Source organism: Oryctolagus cuniculus, chromosome 12 (assembly GCF_051225735.1).
Source record: "Oryctolagus cuniculus isolate XC-2025 breed Fujian yellow rabbit chromosome 12, ASM5122573v1, whole genome shotgun sequence".
In the NCBI taxonomy this organism is placed as follows: domain Eukaryota; kingdom Metazoa; phylum Chordata; class Mammalia; order Lagomorpha; family Leporidae; genus Oryctolagus; species Oryctolagus cuniculus.
This window is the reverse complement of record NC_142878.1, coordinates 55,484,045-55,500,597: the sequence shown is the minus strand read 5'-3', so window position 1 is coordinate 55,500,597 and position 16,553 is coordinate 55,484,045. Positions and strand designations below refer to the sequence as shown.

General features: G+C 38.8%; 1 protein-coding gene and 1 pseudogene across 1 annotated transcript; both read right to left on the bottom strand.

Annotated features, from left to right (window-relative positions):
* Positions 1-765: 765 nt before the first annotated feature.
* On the bottom strand, positions 766-11,012 carry LOC149123062 (large ribosomal subunit protein eL31-like; annotated as a pseudogene).
* Positions 3,069-7,993, bottom strand: LOC138842993 (olfactory receptor 4F15-like). Its single transcript, XM_089309605.1, has 2 exons — positions 7,084-7,993; positions 3,069-3,166 (listed from the first exon to the last, which is right to left on the bottom strand). Exons 1-2 carry the CDS (start codon positions 7,991-7,993, stop codon positions 3,069-3,071), a joined length of 1,008 nt encoding a protein of 335 aa, XP_089165731.1.
* Positions 11,013-16,553: the final 5,541 nt, after the last annotated feature.

Below are 16,553 nucleotides of genomic sequence, written 5' to 3'. Positions count from 1 at the left end.
ACTGTATGAACCACACAAATGATCTGTGCAGTCCTCACTTTGAGCACAGTTTCTGTTGCAGTGATCTGCTCTAGGCCACTAAGGTGCTCCAAATGTGTGGAGCCACACCAGGTGATAGCCCAGAGACCCACCTACACCATGCACCTTCTCATATATCCACCACACACAAAGCTCCCACAGTCACTGGGCACAGATGTTTCTGCCCTGCCAGTCTGTCCAGTCAATAGAGAGACAGATGTTCCCCAAGACCTCTCTGCCTAGGCGTCTTGATCCTGGGAGCCTACAAGAACCTCATCATTCTACATGCTTGTCCATTCACATCCTGTCAGACTCACAGTCAGTGGGGACTGTGGATTGTTATCTATCTCTACTAGAATCTCTGGATCACCTAAGAACCACTGGACGAATGTTGCTTTCTCCCCACTGCTGCCACTAGCACTGCTAAGAAGATGGTGTTCTGTCTCAGCTAGTTGATGTGCACAAAGTCTCCTGTAGCTCCTGTCCAAATCCAAAATGGCACCCACCTTATCTCAGCCAGGAAGCAGGTGCTGTTGTGGGGATGTTGGGATGAGATAAATGTGCCACCTCTACTTCCAATGGGTCTGCAGGCAACAGCTAGCAACTACTAGACCCCAGGGCTCCAGTCCAGACTCATGCCATGCTCTCCCTCTGGCTGTATCACCATGGTTTGCAGTCTGCTCTCACCTCTATCTCCAAGCTGCCACCTGCTCCAGCTCATGGCTGCTGCAGTGCGCCTCTACATGACTATAGATTTTTGAAAGCGGTGACAGGTACAAAGGTAACCAACATGCAGAGCTTTTTTGGCCAATCTTCATCCTCATTATGTTTTCTGGACAATCTCATATGGATGCAGTATGGGATGTCCCTTATTCCTTCGGCCCAGACAGCTTTGTTGGGGTGGTATCCATGTGTACACATGGAGTCCCCATTTCTTTCATGGAAAACTTCTGGATCTCTCTGAGTGCCCAGGAGCACACGTCTTACAGCTCATTCCATGGATGTGCTTGTGAATGTCGATGGTACACTCTCGGGTCACCACGTCAGTGGTGGTGGAACAGCCTTTCTTCTTCTCACCACCCTTCTCTGCGGGAGGATTTTGTAGAGCCCAAGTTGGAAAGCAACACTCACACATTTTTTATACTCTTTCTATATAGATTAACTTCTACATATGAGAGAAAATATGGAATTTGTCTTTCTGTGTCTGACTTATTTTACTTAATATAATGATCTCCAGATCTATCTATTTTGCTGCAAATTTCATGATTTTATTTTCTATTGCTGAATAGTATTCCATCATGTATCTATATTACATTTTCCTTGTCTAATTATCAGCTGATGGACATCTAGATTGTTTACATAGTTTGTTATTGTGGATTGGCTGCAATGAACATGAGAAAGAATATAGATGGGTCTTAAGGTAAATCTATTTTTAGTTTTTTGAGGAATGTACAGAATGTTTTCCATAATGAATGTACTAATTTCCATTTTCACAAACAATGTATCAGGGTTCCCTTTACGGCATATTTTTACCAGCATTTGTTATTTATTGACTTGGATAATAACCATTTAACTGGAGAGAGAGGATATGTCATTGTGGTTTTTATTTGCATTTCCCTGATGGCTAGTGGTCCTGAGCAATTCCATGTATTTATTGTCCATTTGTATTTCTTCTTTTTAAAAATGTCAGGGCTGATGCTGTGGCACAGTAGGTTAATACTCTGCCTGCGGCGCTGGCATCCCAAATGGATGCTGTTTCTAGTCCCGGCTGCTCCTCTTCCAATCCAGCTCTCTGCTATGGCCTGGGAAAGCAATAGAAGATGGCCCAAGGACTTGGGCCACTGCATCCACATGGGAGATCTGAAAGAAGCTCCTGGCTCCTGATTCAGATCGGTGCAGTGCCACCATTACGGCCATTGGGGAGTGAACCGGCAGAGGGAGGACCTTTCTCTCTGTCTCTCCCTCTCACTGTCTGTAGTTCTGCCTCTCAAATAAATGTTAATGAACAACTAAATACATTATCCCTCTTAGTAGTTTTTTTTTATCTGTTCTACTTAATATGACTGGTTTAGATCTGTAATTGATGCACAGTTATTCTTAAGTGTTGAAAATTAACTGAAATGTGATCCCTGTTGAACATGGTGGTGGGAATGGGAGAGGGAAGAGATGTATAATTTGGGACATGCTCAGGCTGACTTGCCCCAAGTGGTGGAGTTGGAAGCATACCAGGGGATTCCAATTCAATCCCATCGAGGTGGCATGTACCAATGCCATCTCACTGTTCCAGGTGATCAGTTTCAGTTCACAGTTGGTCATGGTGAAGGGACTGGGAGTCAAAGGGAGCACATAGACAAGTCTAGTACCTGCTAACGCTAACTGATGGAGTAAATAAAGGGGAGAGTGATCCAACATGGGAAGTGAGATACTCAGCAGACTCATAGAATGGCAGATGTCCTAAATAGCACTCTGGCCTCAGAATCAGCCCTAAAGGCATTCGGAGCTGGCTGAAAAGCTCATGAGAGTATTTCAGGCATGGAAAGCCAAGACACTCTGGCAAAAGATCTCTGCGAGTGAGATCCCAGTGGAAAGAACAGGCCATCAAAGAAGGAGGTACCTTTCTCTGAAGGGAGGAGAGAACCTCCACTTTGACTATGACCTTGTCTAAACAAGATAAGAGTTGGAGAACTCAGAGGGCTTCCATAGCCTTGGAAACTCATGACTGGAGCATAGGGAGATTACTGATGCCATAGACAGGAGTGTCAATTGGTAAAGTCAACAACAGGAGTCACTGTGCACTTACTCCTCATGTAGGATCTCTGTCCTTAATGTGCTGTACATTGAGATTTAATGCTATAACGAGTACTCAAACAATATATTTCACTTTGTGTTTCTATGGGGGTGCAAACTGTTGAAATCCTTACTTAATGCATACTAAACTGATCCTCTGTAAAAAAAAAAAAAAAAAAAGAAATTTTCAATTCCCAACTTGACTCTCACTGGGATTAAACATGACAATAGGTCTGCTCTGATTTCATCATCATTTAAAAAAATCATCTATTATTTTTCACTTTATGTTTCTGTGTGGGAGCAAACTGTTCAAATCCATACTTAATGTATACTAAGCTGATCTTCTGTATATTAAGATAATCGAAAATGAATCTTGATGTGAATGGAAGGGGAGAGGGAGTGGGAAAGGGGAGGGTTGTGGGTGGGAGGGACGGTATGGGGGGAAAGCCATTTTAATCCATAAGTCGTACTTTGGAAATTTATATGCATTAAATAAAAGTTAAAAAAAAACACCCTGTCTATTCATATCCTTTGCCTGTTTCTTAACTGGATTTTTTTTTTGTTATGGTTGAATTTGTTGAACTCTTTATATATTCTGGATACTAACCCTTTATCAGATGCATAATTTAGAAGTATTTTCTTCCATTCTGTTCATTGTCTGTTCACTTTGTTGTTTCCTTTGCTGTGCAGAATCTTCTTGTTTGATGCAATCCCATTTGTCTGTTTATGATTTTATTGCCTGTGCTTTCTGGATCTTATCCAAAAAGTCATTGCTTATGTCATGTCTTGAGTCTTTCCCCTATGTTTTTCTGTATTATTTCAGGTCTTAAATTTAGATCTTTCATTGATTTTGAGTTGATGTTTGTATAGGGTGTGAGGTAAGGATCTTGTTTCAAACTTCTGCATGTGGAAATCCCATTTTTCCAACATCATTTATGAAGACAGTGTCCTTTCTCTGGGGAATGTTTTCAGCATGGATAAGTTTTCTGTTTATTTTCTGTTCCCTTGGTCTGTATGTCTATTTTTATGTCAATATCGTACTATTTTGGTTATAGGAGCCCTTCAGCTTTGTTTTTATTATTCCAGATTGCTTTGGCTACTTGGGATCTTTCGTGTTTCCACATGAATTTCAGATGTTTCTTTCCAGTTCTGTAAGGAACATCATTGTTATTTTGATGAACATTGCATTGAATTTGTAATTTTTTGGTAGTATGGAATTTTGATGATATTAATTCCTCTTCTCTGTAAATATGGAAGATCCTCGTTTTTTGGGGTATTCTTCGATTTCTTTCAAAAAAGAGCTTTGTAATTTTCATCATAGAGGCCTTTAACATCCTTTAACATTACATTTAGTTCAAGATATTTGATGTTTTGGTGGCTATTATTATGAATGGGATTGCTTTTATGATTTCTGTCTGTAAGTTTGCTAGTGGTGTACAAAATGCTACTAATTTGGCGGTATAGATTTTGTATCCTAAAGTTGTACAGTTTATCAGTTTCTGTATAGTATCATATATTCCAAAAATTTGACTTTCTGCTTTCCTATTCATATGCCTTTAATTTCTTTCTCTTGCTTGATTCATCTAGATAAAACTTCCAATATTGTATTACTGAATACAAGAATTGGGAGTATACCCCCTTGACTGGTTCCACATCTTATAGGAAATGCTTATGTTTTCCCCATTCAATAGGATGCAATTATGTGTTTGGCACGTGCAGCCTTTGTTTTGCTGAGATTTGTTCCTGTTATACCAAATTTCTTTTTCTAAAATCACAAATGGATATTGAGTTTTATTTATCATTATTTTTATTGACAAGGGGATATTGTATTTACAATGTCATGTTTTAACAGATGTATGCATTGTGAAACTAATAGATCAAGCTAATTAGTGTGTCCCTCATGCCATTAACATCATTCTTTTATTGTGGTACAACACTTAAAATATACTGTCCTATCAGTTTTCAAGGATCAAGACACTGTTATTAACTATATTCAGAATGTTGTGAGAAAGATCTCCTGAAAAGATTCCTCCTAATTGCAGTTTTATAACAGTTGGTCAAGAATTATCCATTTCTATTCCCTCCTTCCAATCATAGTAACCACCATTCTACTCTCTGCATCTGTGAATTCAACTTTGAAAGATGTATGTATGTATGTATGTATGTATTTGTTTTTTTATTTTTTTTTATTTTTTTTTATTTTTGACAGGCAGAGTGGACAGTGAGAGAGAGAGACAGAGAGAAAGGTCTTCCTTTTTGCCGTTGGTTCACCCTCCAATGGCCGCCGCGGCCGGCGCGCTGCGGCCGGCACACCGCGCTGATCCGATGGCAGGAGCCAGGAGCCAGGTGCTTTTCCTGGTCTCCCATGGGGTGCAGGGCCCAAGCACCTGGGCCATCCTCCACTGCACTCCCTGGCCACAGCAGAGGGCTGGCCTAGAAGAGGGGCAACCGGGACAGAATCCGGCGCCCCAACCGGGACTAGAACCCAGTGTGCCGGCGCCGCTAGGCGGAGGATTAGCCTAGTGAGCCACGGTGCCGGCCTTGTATGTATGTATTTGTAAAGCAGAGTCTCTCTCTCTCTCTCTCTCTCTCTCACACACACACACACACACACACACAGAGAGAGAGAGAGATCTTCTGTCTGGTGGTTCATTCCCCAAATAGCTGCAATGGCTGGGGCTAGTCGCGGACAAACTCAATAGCTCCAACTCCATCCAGGACTCCCATGTGGATGACAGGGCCTAACCTTGAACCATCTTCCTCTGCTTTTGCAGGCATTTTATTTTTAAAAGTTTTATTTAGAGGGGGCCAGCACTGTGGTGCAGCGGGTTAAAGCCCTGGCCTGTGGCACCGGCATCCCATATGGGCGCTGATTCTAGTCCTGGCTGCTCCTCTTCCAATCTAGCTCTCTGGTATGGCCTGGGATAGCAGTAGAAGATGGCCCAAGTCCTTGGGCCCCTGCACCCATGTGGGAGGCCCAGAAGAAGCTCCTGGCTCCTGGCTTCAGATCAGCGCAGCTCTGGCTGTTGCAGCATCTGGGGAGTGAACCAGCGATGGAAGATCTCCCTCTCTGTCTCTACCTCTCTCTGTAACTGTCTTTCAAATAAATAAAATAAATCTTTTAAAAAAGTTTTATTTAGAATTCATCTTAAAATGCATTAATTTTCTACTAACATGTAATACGTGTACATTTTTCACAGGGCACAGTGCAATATTTCAACAAGTATACACACAGTAATCTGATCAAACCAAGCTGCTCATATTTCCACTTAATTACATTTTCTTTGTTGTTTTTGAGCCTACCAGCTCTTTTCTTCCAGTTTTTTATATGGTATATAATCCATTACTATGAACTGTAGAAGGCCCACTGTGCTGTGGAACACTGGGACTTGTTACTGTTGAGTTTTATTATGCAATATCAAATCTCCCTTTGTCACCCATTCCATATACTTTCTTAACATCTAATAATAACTATTTTAAATTCAAATGGAATTTTTCTGATATAATTATTCTGCTCTCATTGGGCTTCAATTTGCATAGCCTTCTGTTTTCTATTTTACTTGAATGGACCTGAAACCATTGGAGTGGGCTCAGAGGCTGGCCTGACGCTGAGTCAAGTGCGGAACCTGGGTCCATAGAATGGGGTGTTTGAGTTCATATGTGCTGGCATGGGACTAGAGTACTGATTGATGTTGGAGCCTAGAGTCTGAAGCAGCAGGAGTTGGTTTGGATCCTGGGACCATGGGGATTGGCCTGGTGCTGGCATGGGTCTGGACTTTGAATACCTAAGGATGGCCTGGAACGTGGGACTCTAGGGTCTGGCCTGTCACAGGAGCAGACCTGCCGCCTGAGAGCATGGTGAATGGCTGGGTCCCCGTCTGGAGCCTGGTGGAGAGTGTCCAGGAGCTGGCATGGCCCTGGGCTCAGCAGAGCAGACCTGTTCCCGGAGCCCACGACAAAGTTAAGTGCTCACCTAACTGCTGTTCCACATGTGTAGGGGACCTCTCTCTTCATTGTGCTCCTTGAGCTTGTGAAGAGGGGGATGTGGATAACTGGAAACTTTTATTCTACCCTCTTAAATTCACCTTTTCTTATTTCTGTTCTACACTCAGGGGCTGTCATTCTATGGCTAGAAATTCTTGGAAAATCTCCTTTTGCCTTCTTAGAGAGATCTTATTTTCCCTCCAACCTCCGGTTTCTGTCTGTTATTCTCAATTTCTCTTTCCTTGTTCTTATCTTAAGATAAGTCTGATCAGCAAAATATGAACTAGTATTTCTGTTTGCTCAGTCTTTGTACTGCTATCTTTATATCTTTGTTCCTTAGTGTATAGATGATAGGATTCAAGGCAGGGGTGATAGCAAAGTCAACAATGAACAGGTATTTATCAATTGATGATGTGGGGAAAGGCCACACATACAGAAACACACATGGGGTGAAGAAAAGTACAACCACCGTGATGTGAGCTGACAACGTGACGAGTGCCTTGGATAAGTCCCCTGCAGAACGTTTCCAGACGGTGGCCAGAATGAAGACGTAGGAAATGATTAGCAGGAAGAAGGTTCCTGCAGTCATGAAGCCACTGTTGGCAGCAACAACAAACTCAAACTTGGCCCCATCTGTACATGCAAGTTTGATTATCCTAGGAAAGTCACAGTAAAAGCTGTCTATTGTATTAGGCCCACAGAAAGGCAAGTTTATCACAAAAGCAAATTGAGACATCGCATGGACAACTCCAGTTACCCAGCCAATGACTACAAATGAAACACATCTTTTAGGGCTCATGATGTTCAAGTAGTGTAGAGGCTTGCAGATTGCAATGTACCTGTCAAACGCCATGGCTATGAGTAGCACCAATTCTGCTGCTCCCATGACGTGGATGAAGCATGTCTGTGTCATACAGCTTTGGAAGGAGATTACTTTGTATTCACTTAAAAGGTCTGAGATCATCTTGGGAACTGTGACTGTGGAAAAGCTCACATCAATGAGGGACAGGTTGGCCAGCAAGAAGTACATAGGAGAATGCAAGTGAGAATCAGCAATGACCAAGAAGACAATGAAGAGATTTCCCAGGATGATCCCTACATAGAACAAGGAGAATGTCAACATGAGAAAAACCTTAGTTCCCCACGAAGTGGAGAGTCCCAGCAGCACAAACTCGGAGACCACAGAGTCATTCAGGCCGCCCATTGACTTGTGCACAGGAGTGATTTCAGACCACCTGTGGGTAGAGTGATGAGAACTCAGGATTAATTGTACAATGGTATATTCCCTTTCTTTACTGTTAGGTTTTTCTATGGGCTACATATCCTGAGTTAGAAAAGGTTGAGTTTAATGAGAAAAATAAAAAGAATATGAAGGTATTGATAGTAATCAAGGGGATTACATTAAAAGAGAAATAAAATTATGGGTGTATTAGATGGAGGCAAATGAAATTATTTTCCTTCTTATTCCATTATCTCTTCATTGTCTCTCAAAGACTTCTAGAAATTTTCCATGACCACTTCCCTAGGTGTTGGTCCACTAATATCCTCAAGGGAAATAATTTCTATTTCTTTGACTTCAATACTTTTCATCAACTTGTGAAGTCTTCTTAGCTGAATTTCTTTTCTAAAAAAAAATTTTTTTTTCAATTTTCTTTGAAAGGATATAGAGATAGAGGGATGGGGGAGAAGACGAGAGAGAGAGAGAGAGAGAGAGAGAGAGAGAGAAAGGAAGAAAGAAAGAAAGAAAGGAAGGAAGGAAGGAAGGAAGGAAGGAAGGAAGGAAGGAAGGAAGAAGTTGATCTTCCATCTCTGTTTATTCTCCAAACACCCACAGCAGCCAGGGCTAGGGTAAGCCTAAGGAAGGATACTAGATTTCTTTCTGAGTTTCCCATATAGGTAGCAGGGAGCTAAGTACTGGAGCCATTACCTGCTGCCTCCTAGAGTGCATATTAACAGGAAACTGTAGCAGAAGCTGAGGAACCGTGTCTCAAACTAGGCACTCTGATATTAGATGCAAATTATCCCAATCAGTGACTTTTCTGCTGTAGCACGTCTTCCAGTCACAACCCCTCTACTCTCAGTTATCTTAGTGGAATTTCTTTCTTCATCATTCAAATCAATATGTTCAGGCCAAAAGTATTGAAAACATTTCACCTTATTTCACCTTGCATGTGTATTTTAATTTTGTTTGAAAAATTTATAATTGAGGTCAGGTGTACGAATTGAAATTGTTAATATATTGAACTCATGACTCATTGCTATGCAACATGCATGAACTTCTATATTTAATTACTTATTGAATACAATCACAGAATGTTAAGAAGCAAAATGTGGTAATTAATCACTGATAATTTTAATAAATAAAATTTATTAAATGATTTTCAATGCAAGGCACTCTACTTAGCACATTATTTTGTTTAAACTCCTTAAAATTCCTTATTTTAGGCCGGCGCCGCGGCTCACTAGGCTAATCCTCCGCCTTGCGGCGCCGGCACACCGGCTTCTAGTCCCAGTCGGGGCGCCGGATTCTGTCCCAGTTGCTCCTCTTCCAGGCCAGCTCTCTGCTGTGGCCCGGGAGTGCAGTGGAGGATGGCCCAAGTGCTTGGGCCCTGCACCCCTTGGGAGACCAGGAGAAGCACCTGGCTCCTGCCTTCGGATCAGCGCGGTACGCCGGCCGTGGCGGCCATTGGAGGGTGAACCAATGGCAAAGGAAGACCTTTCTCTCTGTCTCTCTCTCACACTGTCCACTCTGCCTGTCAAAAAAAAAAAAAAAATTCCTTATTGTAAAAATTTCTTATATTGGTTTAAGGTTCACTTACAAATGAAAAAACATTACTTTTCAGAGACAGGACTTGCATCTATAGGTGTAAAACACTCTAATATAGCTATGCAGCCATGGTTCTCTACTCTTCAAGTCCAACTCCTTCCAGTACACGGTAGATCTTCCCCATGTCAATTAATTAGACTTCCTTCAACTTTTGCTTTCCCTGAGCTACTAACATGGTGAACTTTTTTTAAAACCTAATCTCTGAAATCTGTGTCCCTTTATAATTACTCCTTTATTTCTCTTTTTCACTGACAATATGAGATCCACTGTTCCTTCATTCTACATGCTAACCATTCCAGTATTGACAGAGTGTTTTTTCTTAGAGAAAGAAATTCTGATTCTTGATATTCTACGAAATGATCACTTTGAAATCTTGTTTTACTAGAGCTCCATACAGGATTTTATTTATTTATTTTTTATCATGGCCTTGTTTCTGTAACTCCTATGCTTGGCTTTTGGGAAGCCAAGATTCCTCCTACTTCTAGCCTATAGAAACTCCACTTGTTCAGATAGTGGGTTGAAATGTACCAACTTTAGAAGAGAACATTTCCATTCCGTATTAAGAGCACGATGTGTTATTTTTCCAAGGTGGTAGTGATAATCCCATTGCCCTTAGCCATGGATTCATGTAAGACAAGGCAGCTCAGAACTGTTCAGTGAGTTGTCGTATGATATCTTCTGTGGAGAGCTTTTCTTCTAGGGAAAAAAGAAAGAAATTTACATGGAGAACAGGTTTTCTTGGTTGATTTTTTTCTTGTATTTAATGTTGGCATTATCCTACCTGTGAAGCAATCATGATTTCCTACAATGTATAGCTAAATAATTAAGAAACTTAGGAAGATGCTAGGACCCGACGGGCATGTTGAGTCACTTAACCAAAGCCAGTACATGGCCTGTCCCTTTTCAGAATTCTTGTAATGTAAGAAAAACAATGCCGTTTGTTTCACTCACTTTAAATCAGGTCTTTATCCCCAGACCAGTGTAATCCAAGCATTTCTATGAATGTTTTCCACTAGTTCTGACTTCCTTATGTCTTTTACTGGCATAATCTTTTTTTTTTTTGTTCTTTTGACCGTTCTTACTATTTGGTATGACTCTATATTCTAACCTGAGATTTAAAAACACTTCAGTGGCAGTTTATTCACTAATGTAGTGTTTCTGTATTAAGTTCTAAATCTGTAGTTTTATCTCTGAACCCCAAAGCTACATATCCCAAACTATGTATAGGATACACATCTATATGTTAAGAGTTCCATTTCCACCTTCAAATTAAATGGTCAAAACTGATCTTATGATCTTATCTGTTACATATCAACTTTAATCTACTCCACTAAGCTCTAATTCCCTCGAACTTCATCAATTCCAATGCCTTAATACATATTAATGCTATTTTCATGAAAACCCAGTGTAGATATCTGTGTGACACTCGTGTCTCTTCTATACTTTCCATGTATTTTTACTCTCAACTTTTTGTAATTCAGTTTGATCTTCTACATTTCCCTTATCATTTTAGTTCCATTTTCTATATTTGCTTTTTTTGACTATTGAGTTTTGATTCCATACTTACTCAAGACTAGATCAAACCATACCCTGCTTCTTGATCTATCTGAAGAGTCAATTTGATCAGGGAATATAAATCCTTTGGCAGTCTTTCAAGAGAAAGTTCCCAATAATCCACATCATATTACATACAACTACCATGAAGGCCATATAATATGATTTCAAGGAGTATTTCCATAAAAATTTTAGTAAATGAATGAATTTCAAAATTGATTTCTGATTAGAAATATTAGCAAAATAAATATTGAGAAATATTTCATTTTTAATACTTTTAGAGAAATTTTTAAACAATTTTTAAACAGCTAACTTTTGGTTATATATGAGACATGAATGTTAAGAACACAAGAAAGCGTGTCTGCTAGCATTATAATTTAACAAGGTACGATAGCCATGAAGATGACATCAAGTAATACTACTGGAGAGAAGGTGTGAAACTGAAATCATTGGTTGTCAAGTCACATAAAACTTAGGATAATTAAATGAAAATTATAAATCTAATAAGATAATTTAAATAAATATATAAGGTTAATAATAACCTGTTAAATGTGGTAAGAGTTATCACTTATAAAGGAAACAAATGGGGCTGGTGTTGTGGTTCAGTGAACAATGCTGCAATCTGTATCTGAGTCTAATTCCAGCCCCAGCTGCTCTGTTTCTACTTTAGTTCTCTACTACCATGCCTGGGAACGTGGTAGAAGGTGACTCAAATGGTTTGGTCTCCCCTACCCATGTGGGAGACTTGGATGGAGTTCTGGGCTCCTGGCTTCAGCCTGGACCAGCGTTGGCCATTGTGGTCATTTGGGAAGTGAGCTAGTATAAGGAAGATCTCTCTCTCTCTCTCACTCTCTCTCTCCTGCTCTCTGTCTTTCTCTCTCTCAGTGTCTCCCTCCCTCTCTCTGTAACTCTGCCTTTCAAAAATTAGTAAACTCTCATATAAAGGAAGCATGTACAATATATGCATTCTATTGAAAGAATATGACTTTTTCTGATATATTTGAAGCTCTTAATAAAATGGGAATTCAGTTAATGCTAATAGAAAAAATGATTCAAGGTTGTAAAATTATTTATTGTCACTGAACTAATCCATGCATTAACTGTGATGCTGCTGTACGATCAATTGGATCTGTGCTGGAACAATACAAAGTGACAAAAAGATTAATTTCAGACTCAGGGAAATTCTGAAAAGCAAACATATCAGCAGTTGGAGGACTAAGTGAATGCTCTCTGTAAAAGAAATCAGAATGTATTGTAAACCTTTAATAGTTAAACAATGATCAATATGACTAGCTTGAACACACAATGGAACAAAAACATACTTATGAGTTAGATACAAATTAGGAAACTACATTAAAGAAGACAAAATGTAGAGGAAAATCAAGAATTATTTAAAAAGTCATGTCACTCAATAGCTGTTTAACTTGTTGATCAACACTGGAAACAGAATTTTATGTTATCCTATATTTTATAGCAAATTAAGATCTGAAAAATTAGAAATCTTAAATGTAAAATATAATGACAAAATTTTAATAAAATGCGTAAATTAATTTTCAAAATGTGACTAGAACACTTTTCTAAGTTTACACTTAGAAAGTAAATTTCACTATTATACTATTTCCTGAAAAAGATTATTAAACTTGCTGTTGCTACGGGATTGGGAGAGCCTCGCCTCAGTTTCAGCTGATAGGAATGTGGAGTGTGTACTCATTTAGAGCGCCAAGTCATAGTAGAAGTAAAACCTTTTAACATTTTTTTATGACATTCTTTTTTTTTTTTTTTTTTGACAGGCAGAGTGGACAGTGAGAGAGAGAGAGAGAGAGAGAGAGAGAAAGGTCTTCCTTTTCTGTTGGTTCACCCCCCAATGGCTGCTGCAGGTGTTGCCCTGTGGCCAGTGCACTGCGCTGATCCGAAGCCAGGAGCCAGGTGCTTCTCCTGGTCTCCCATGGGGTGCAGGGCCCAAGCACTTGGGCCACCCTCCACTGCACTCCCTGGCCACAGCAGAGAGCTGGCCTAGAAGAGGAGCAACTGGGACAGAATCTGGCGCCCTGACCAGTACTAGAACCTGGTCTGCCGGCACCGCAGGTGGAAGATTAGCCTAGTGAGCCCGCGGCGCACTAGGATTACACAGTAATCCTATTTTGCGAATTTAACTGTAAGGGAATAGAAAAATGGAAAAATGTATTTGTAAAATTATTTGCTGTTAATTATGAATATTCCTTATAAAATTCAGTGGTAATAAAATAATTGTTCAAGAGTAAAGGAGAGTTTAAATAATAAATGGGTACTTTTCTGCAAAGCAGGCTTTATAAATGATTACCAAATTTATATTAACTATTATGAAAAAAAACATGTTTTTTCCCCCAAGTTGATTTGCTCTGTTTATTGTTCTTTTAATTTTAAAACAGGTGAATATGGAAATGGAAAGGCTATTTGCCTGATTTGATCAGTTTACACTATATAAATGTGTTGAAATATAGCATTGTGCCCCATAAAATGTACAAATTTTTACATGTTAATGTCAGTTTAAAAATTTAAACACTCTCTATTAATGTAATTTGATAATACCCATATTTGCATTTAAGCCTATTTATCTCTTACATAATTGCCTATGACAGATAATATATGCAGATTTCTACATTCTTGTTATATTGGTAGACTGGGTATCAAATGCTCTGTTGCTGCCAGTATGTGGTCTTTTGCTAATAGTGACCATTGGTAAAGCGATAAAGTGCATTAGTCCTTCAGTTTAAAAAATAAAAAAGTATCAAAATCATGGAAGAAAAAGGAAAATTCACATAGTAGTGATTTTTAATGCACAAGATGATACAGTATGTAACAGTGCAGAGACAGAGTCACCAATTTGCCTCCTCCAATCCTCTGGTTACCTGATGTGTGGTTCAGGGTAATTTACCAAACTTCCTCGTGTCTTAAGTTTCTTCATCAGTAAAAGACAGAGACCAAGAATCGTCTCCTTTTATGGTCACTATAAGGACTAAATGAGTTAAAATAAACAAAATGCTTGGCCATGTGGCAAATGTTAAATGTTATCCATCATGTTAATTTTCAGGAAATACAATCATGAAAGAAACCTGGAATTTTTCAGATTGCAAGCAACGATAGATTTCTGGCACAAATGGGCTAGCATACTTTTTTATGACTGATAGAAATGGAAAAATTAAGACACAGGCATAGTTTTTCATTTTTATGATCATTTTATGATCCAGAATCAGGATATTTCACACACCACTTTAATAAAAATAAAAATAATTCTACCTTGAAGAATATTTTGTGTTCATTTTGTATTGGAAATTTAACTTTGAAGAAAAGATTAGAATGGTATATAAAAAGAATGAAAATCATTCAATTAAATGAAAAGGAAGATAGAAAGAAAAATAGATTGTAGAGGGAAAAATGGGGATAATTATGTACCCTGGTGGTGGAGAAATAAAGATAAGGTATTATACTTACCTGTACAAGTATGGATTACACTCTCAGCTACTTCCAGGAATGAGAAAAACAGGGATTTATTCCTTTTTAGAGTCATCATTATATCTCTAGATACACAATTATAAACAGTTCCCATCTTTAGGAATGAAACCAATTAGTAGAACTGGGAATAATGGTCAAAAATATACTCCATTGTTAGCTTTCCAAAGAGGTGACATCTTTTCTGCTCTCAGCTTCTCCCAAGGGCCAAGTATCATCAGATGCAGAACTGAATATTGAGAAAGGAATAATTCCATGTGGTGGGCAATTATTAGGAAGCTGTGACAATATTTTTCTAAATTTGAGATTAATTTATTTTGAATTATTGAAAGTTATCAATATCACTGACTATATCAGTTTGGCATCTGTATCAGGTTAAGGACTGACCACCACTATGTGCTACTTCAGAGATATTGTAGTTGGTTCTAGATGACTGCAATAAATATAATTTTGCAATAAAGTGATTCATGAATTTTTTGGTTTCTCAGTGCAGACAAAAATTATTTAAACTATACTGTGGTTTATTAAGTGTTAAACAGCATTGTATCTAAAAATTAATGAATTAAAGTAGTTTATGATTTAATAAATTATAAATTTAAAATAAATAATTGTACTAATAAATAAATTATAGGTACTTAAGTAACATACTTTATTGCTGAAAAGTTCTAGAAATCATCTGAGCCTTTACCAAGTTATAATCTTTCTGCAGGTGGAAGTCTTGTCTTGATGTTGATGACTGTTGAATGATCAGGGTCGTGGTTGCTGGAGAATAGGATGGCTGTGGCAATTTCTAAAACTGAGACCACAATAGGTTATCTTCTTAGAATTGTACCTATGAAATCTGCTCTTTTTAAATTCATAAAAATAACAAAAGAAAAATAAAGATAGAGAACTATTAAAATCTAAAAGAAGTAATACCACAATACAGATGCCACATTCAGTGACTTTCCATTCATGAGACATTTTTCTGGAGCATATGATACTATTTGATAGCATTTTGTTTTCTATTTTTTTTAAACTTTTATTTAGTAAATATAAATTTCCAAAGTACAGTTTATGGATTACAATGGCTCCCCCCCCCCATAATTTCCCTGCCACTCACACCCCTCCCATCTCCCGCTCCCTCTCCCATTCCATTCACATCAAGATTCATTTTCAATTATCTTTATATACAGAAGATCAATTCAGTATATATTAAGTAAACATTTCATCAGTTTGCACCCACACAGAAACACAAAGTGTAAAATACTGTTTCAGTACTAGTTATAGCAATATTTCACATTGGACAACATATTAAGGACAGATTACACATGAGAAGTAAGTACACAGTAACTCCTGTTGTTGACTTAATAATGTGACACTCTTGTTTATGGCGTCAGTAATCTCCCTAGGCTCTAGTCATGAGTTGCCAAGGCTATGGAAGCTTTTTGAGTTCGCCGACTTCGATCTTATTCCGACAGGGTTATAGTCAAAGTGGAAGTTCTCTCCTCCCTTCAGAGAAATGTACCTCCTTCTTTGATGGCCCCGTTCTTTCCACTGGGATCTCACTCGTGGAGATCTTTCATTTAGGTCATCTTTTTTTTTTTTTTTTTTTTTTTTTTCCAGAGTGTCTTGGCTTTCCATGCCTAAAATACTCTCATGGGCTCTTCAGCCAGATCCGAATGCCTTAAGGGCTGATTCTGAGGCCATAGTGCTATTTAGGATAGCTGCCATTCTATGAGTCTGCAGTGTATCCCGCTTCCCATGTTGGATCGTTCTCTCCCTTTTTGATTCTATCAGTTAGTATTCGCAGACACTAGTCTTGTTTGTGTGATCCCTTTGACTCTTAGACCTATCAGTGTGATCAATTGTGAACTGAAATTGATCACTTGGACTAGGGAGATGACATGGGTAC

What these genes read in the sequence shown, in the direction of transcription:
- LOC138842993 (XM_089309605.1), bottom strand. Translation starts at nt 7,993, where the DNA reads ATGGGCGGCCTGAATGACTCTGTGGTCTCCGAGTTTGTGCTGCTGGGA. An exon ending in AGTACAAAGACTGAGCAAAC is followed by an intron (nt 3,167 to 7,083) that starts AGAAATACTAGT and finishes GATTCATTTTCG; the next exon opens with ATTATCTTAATATACAGAAG.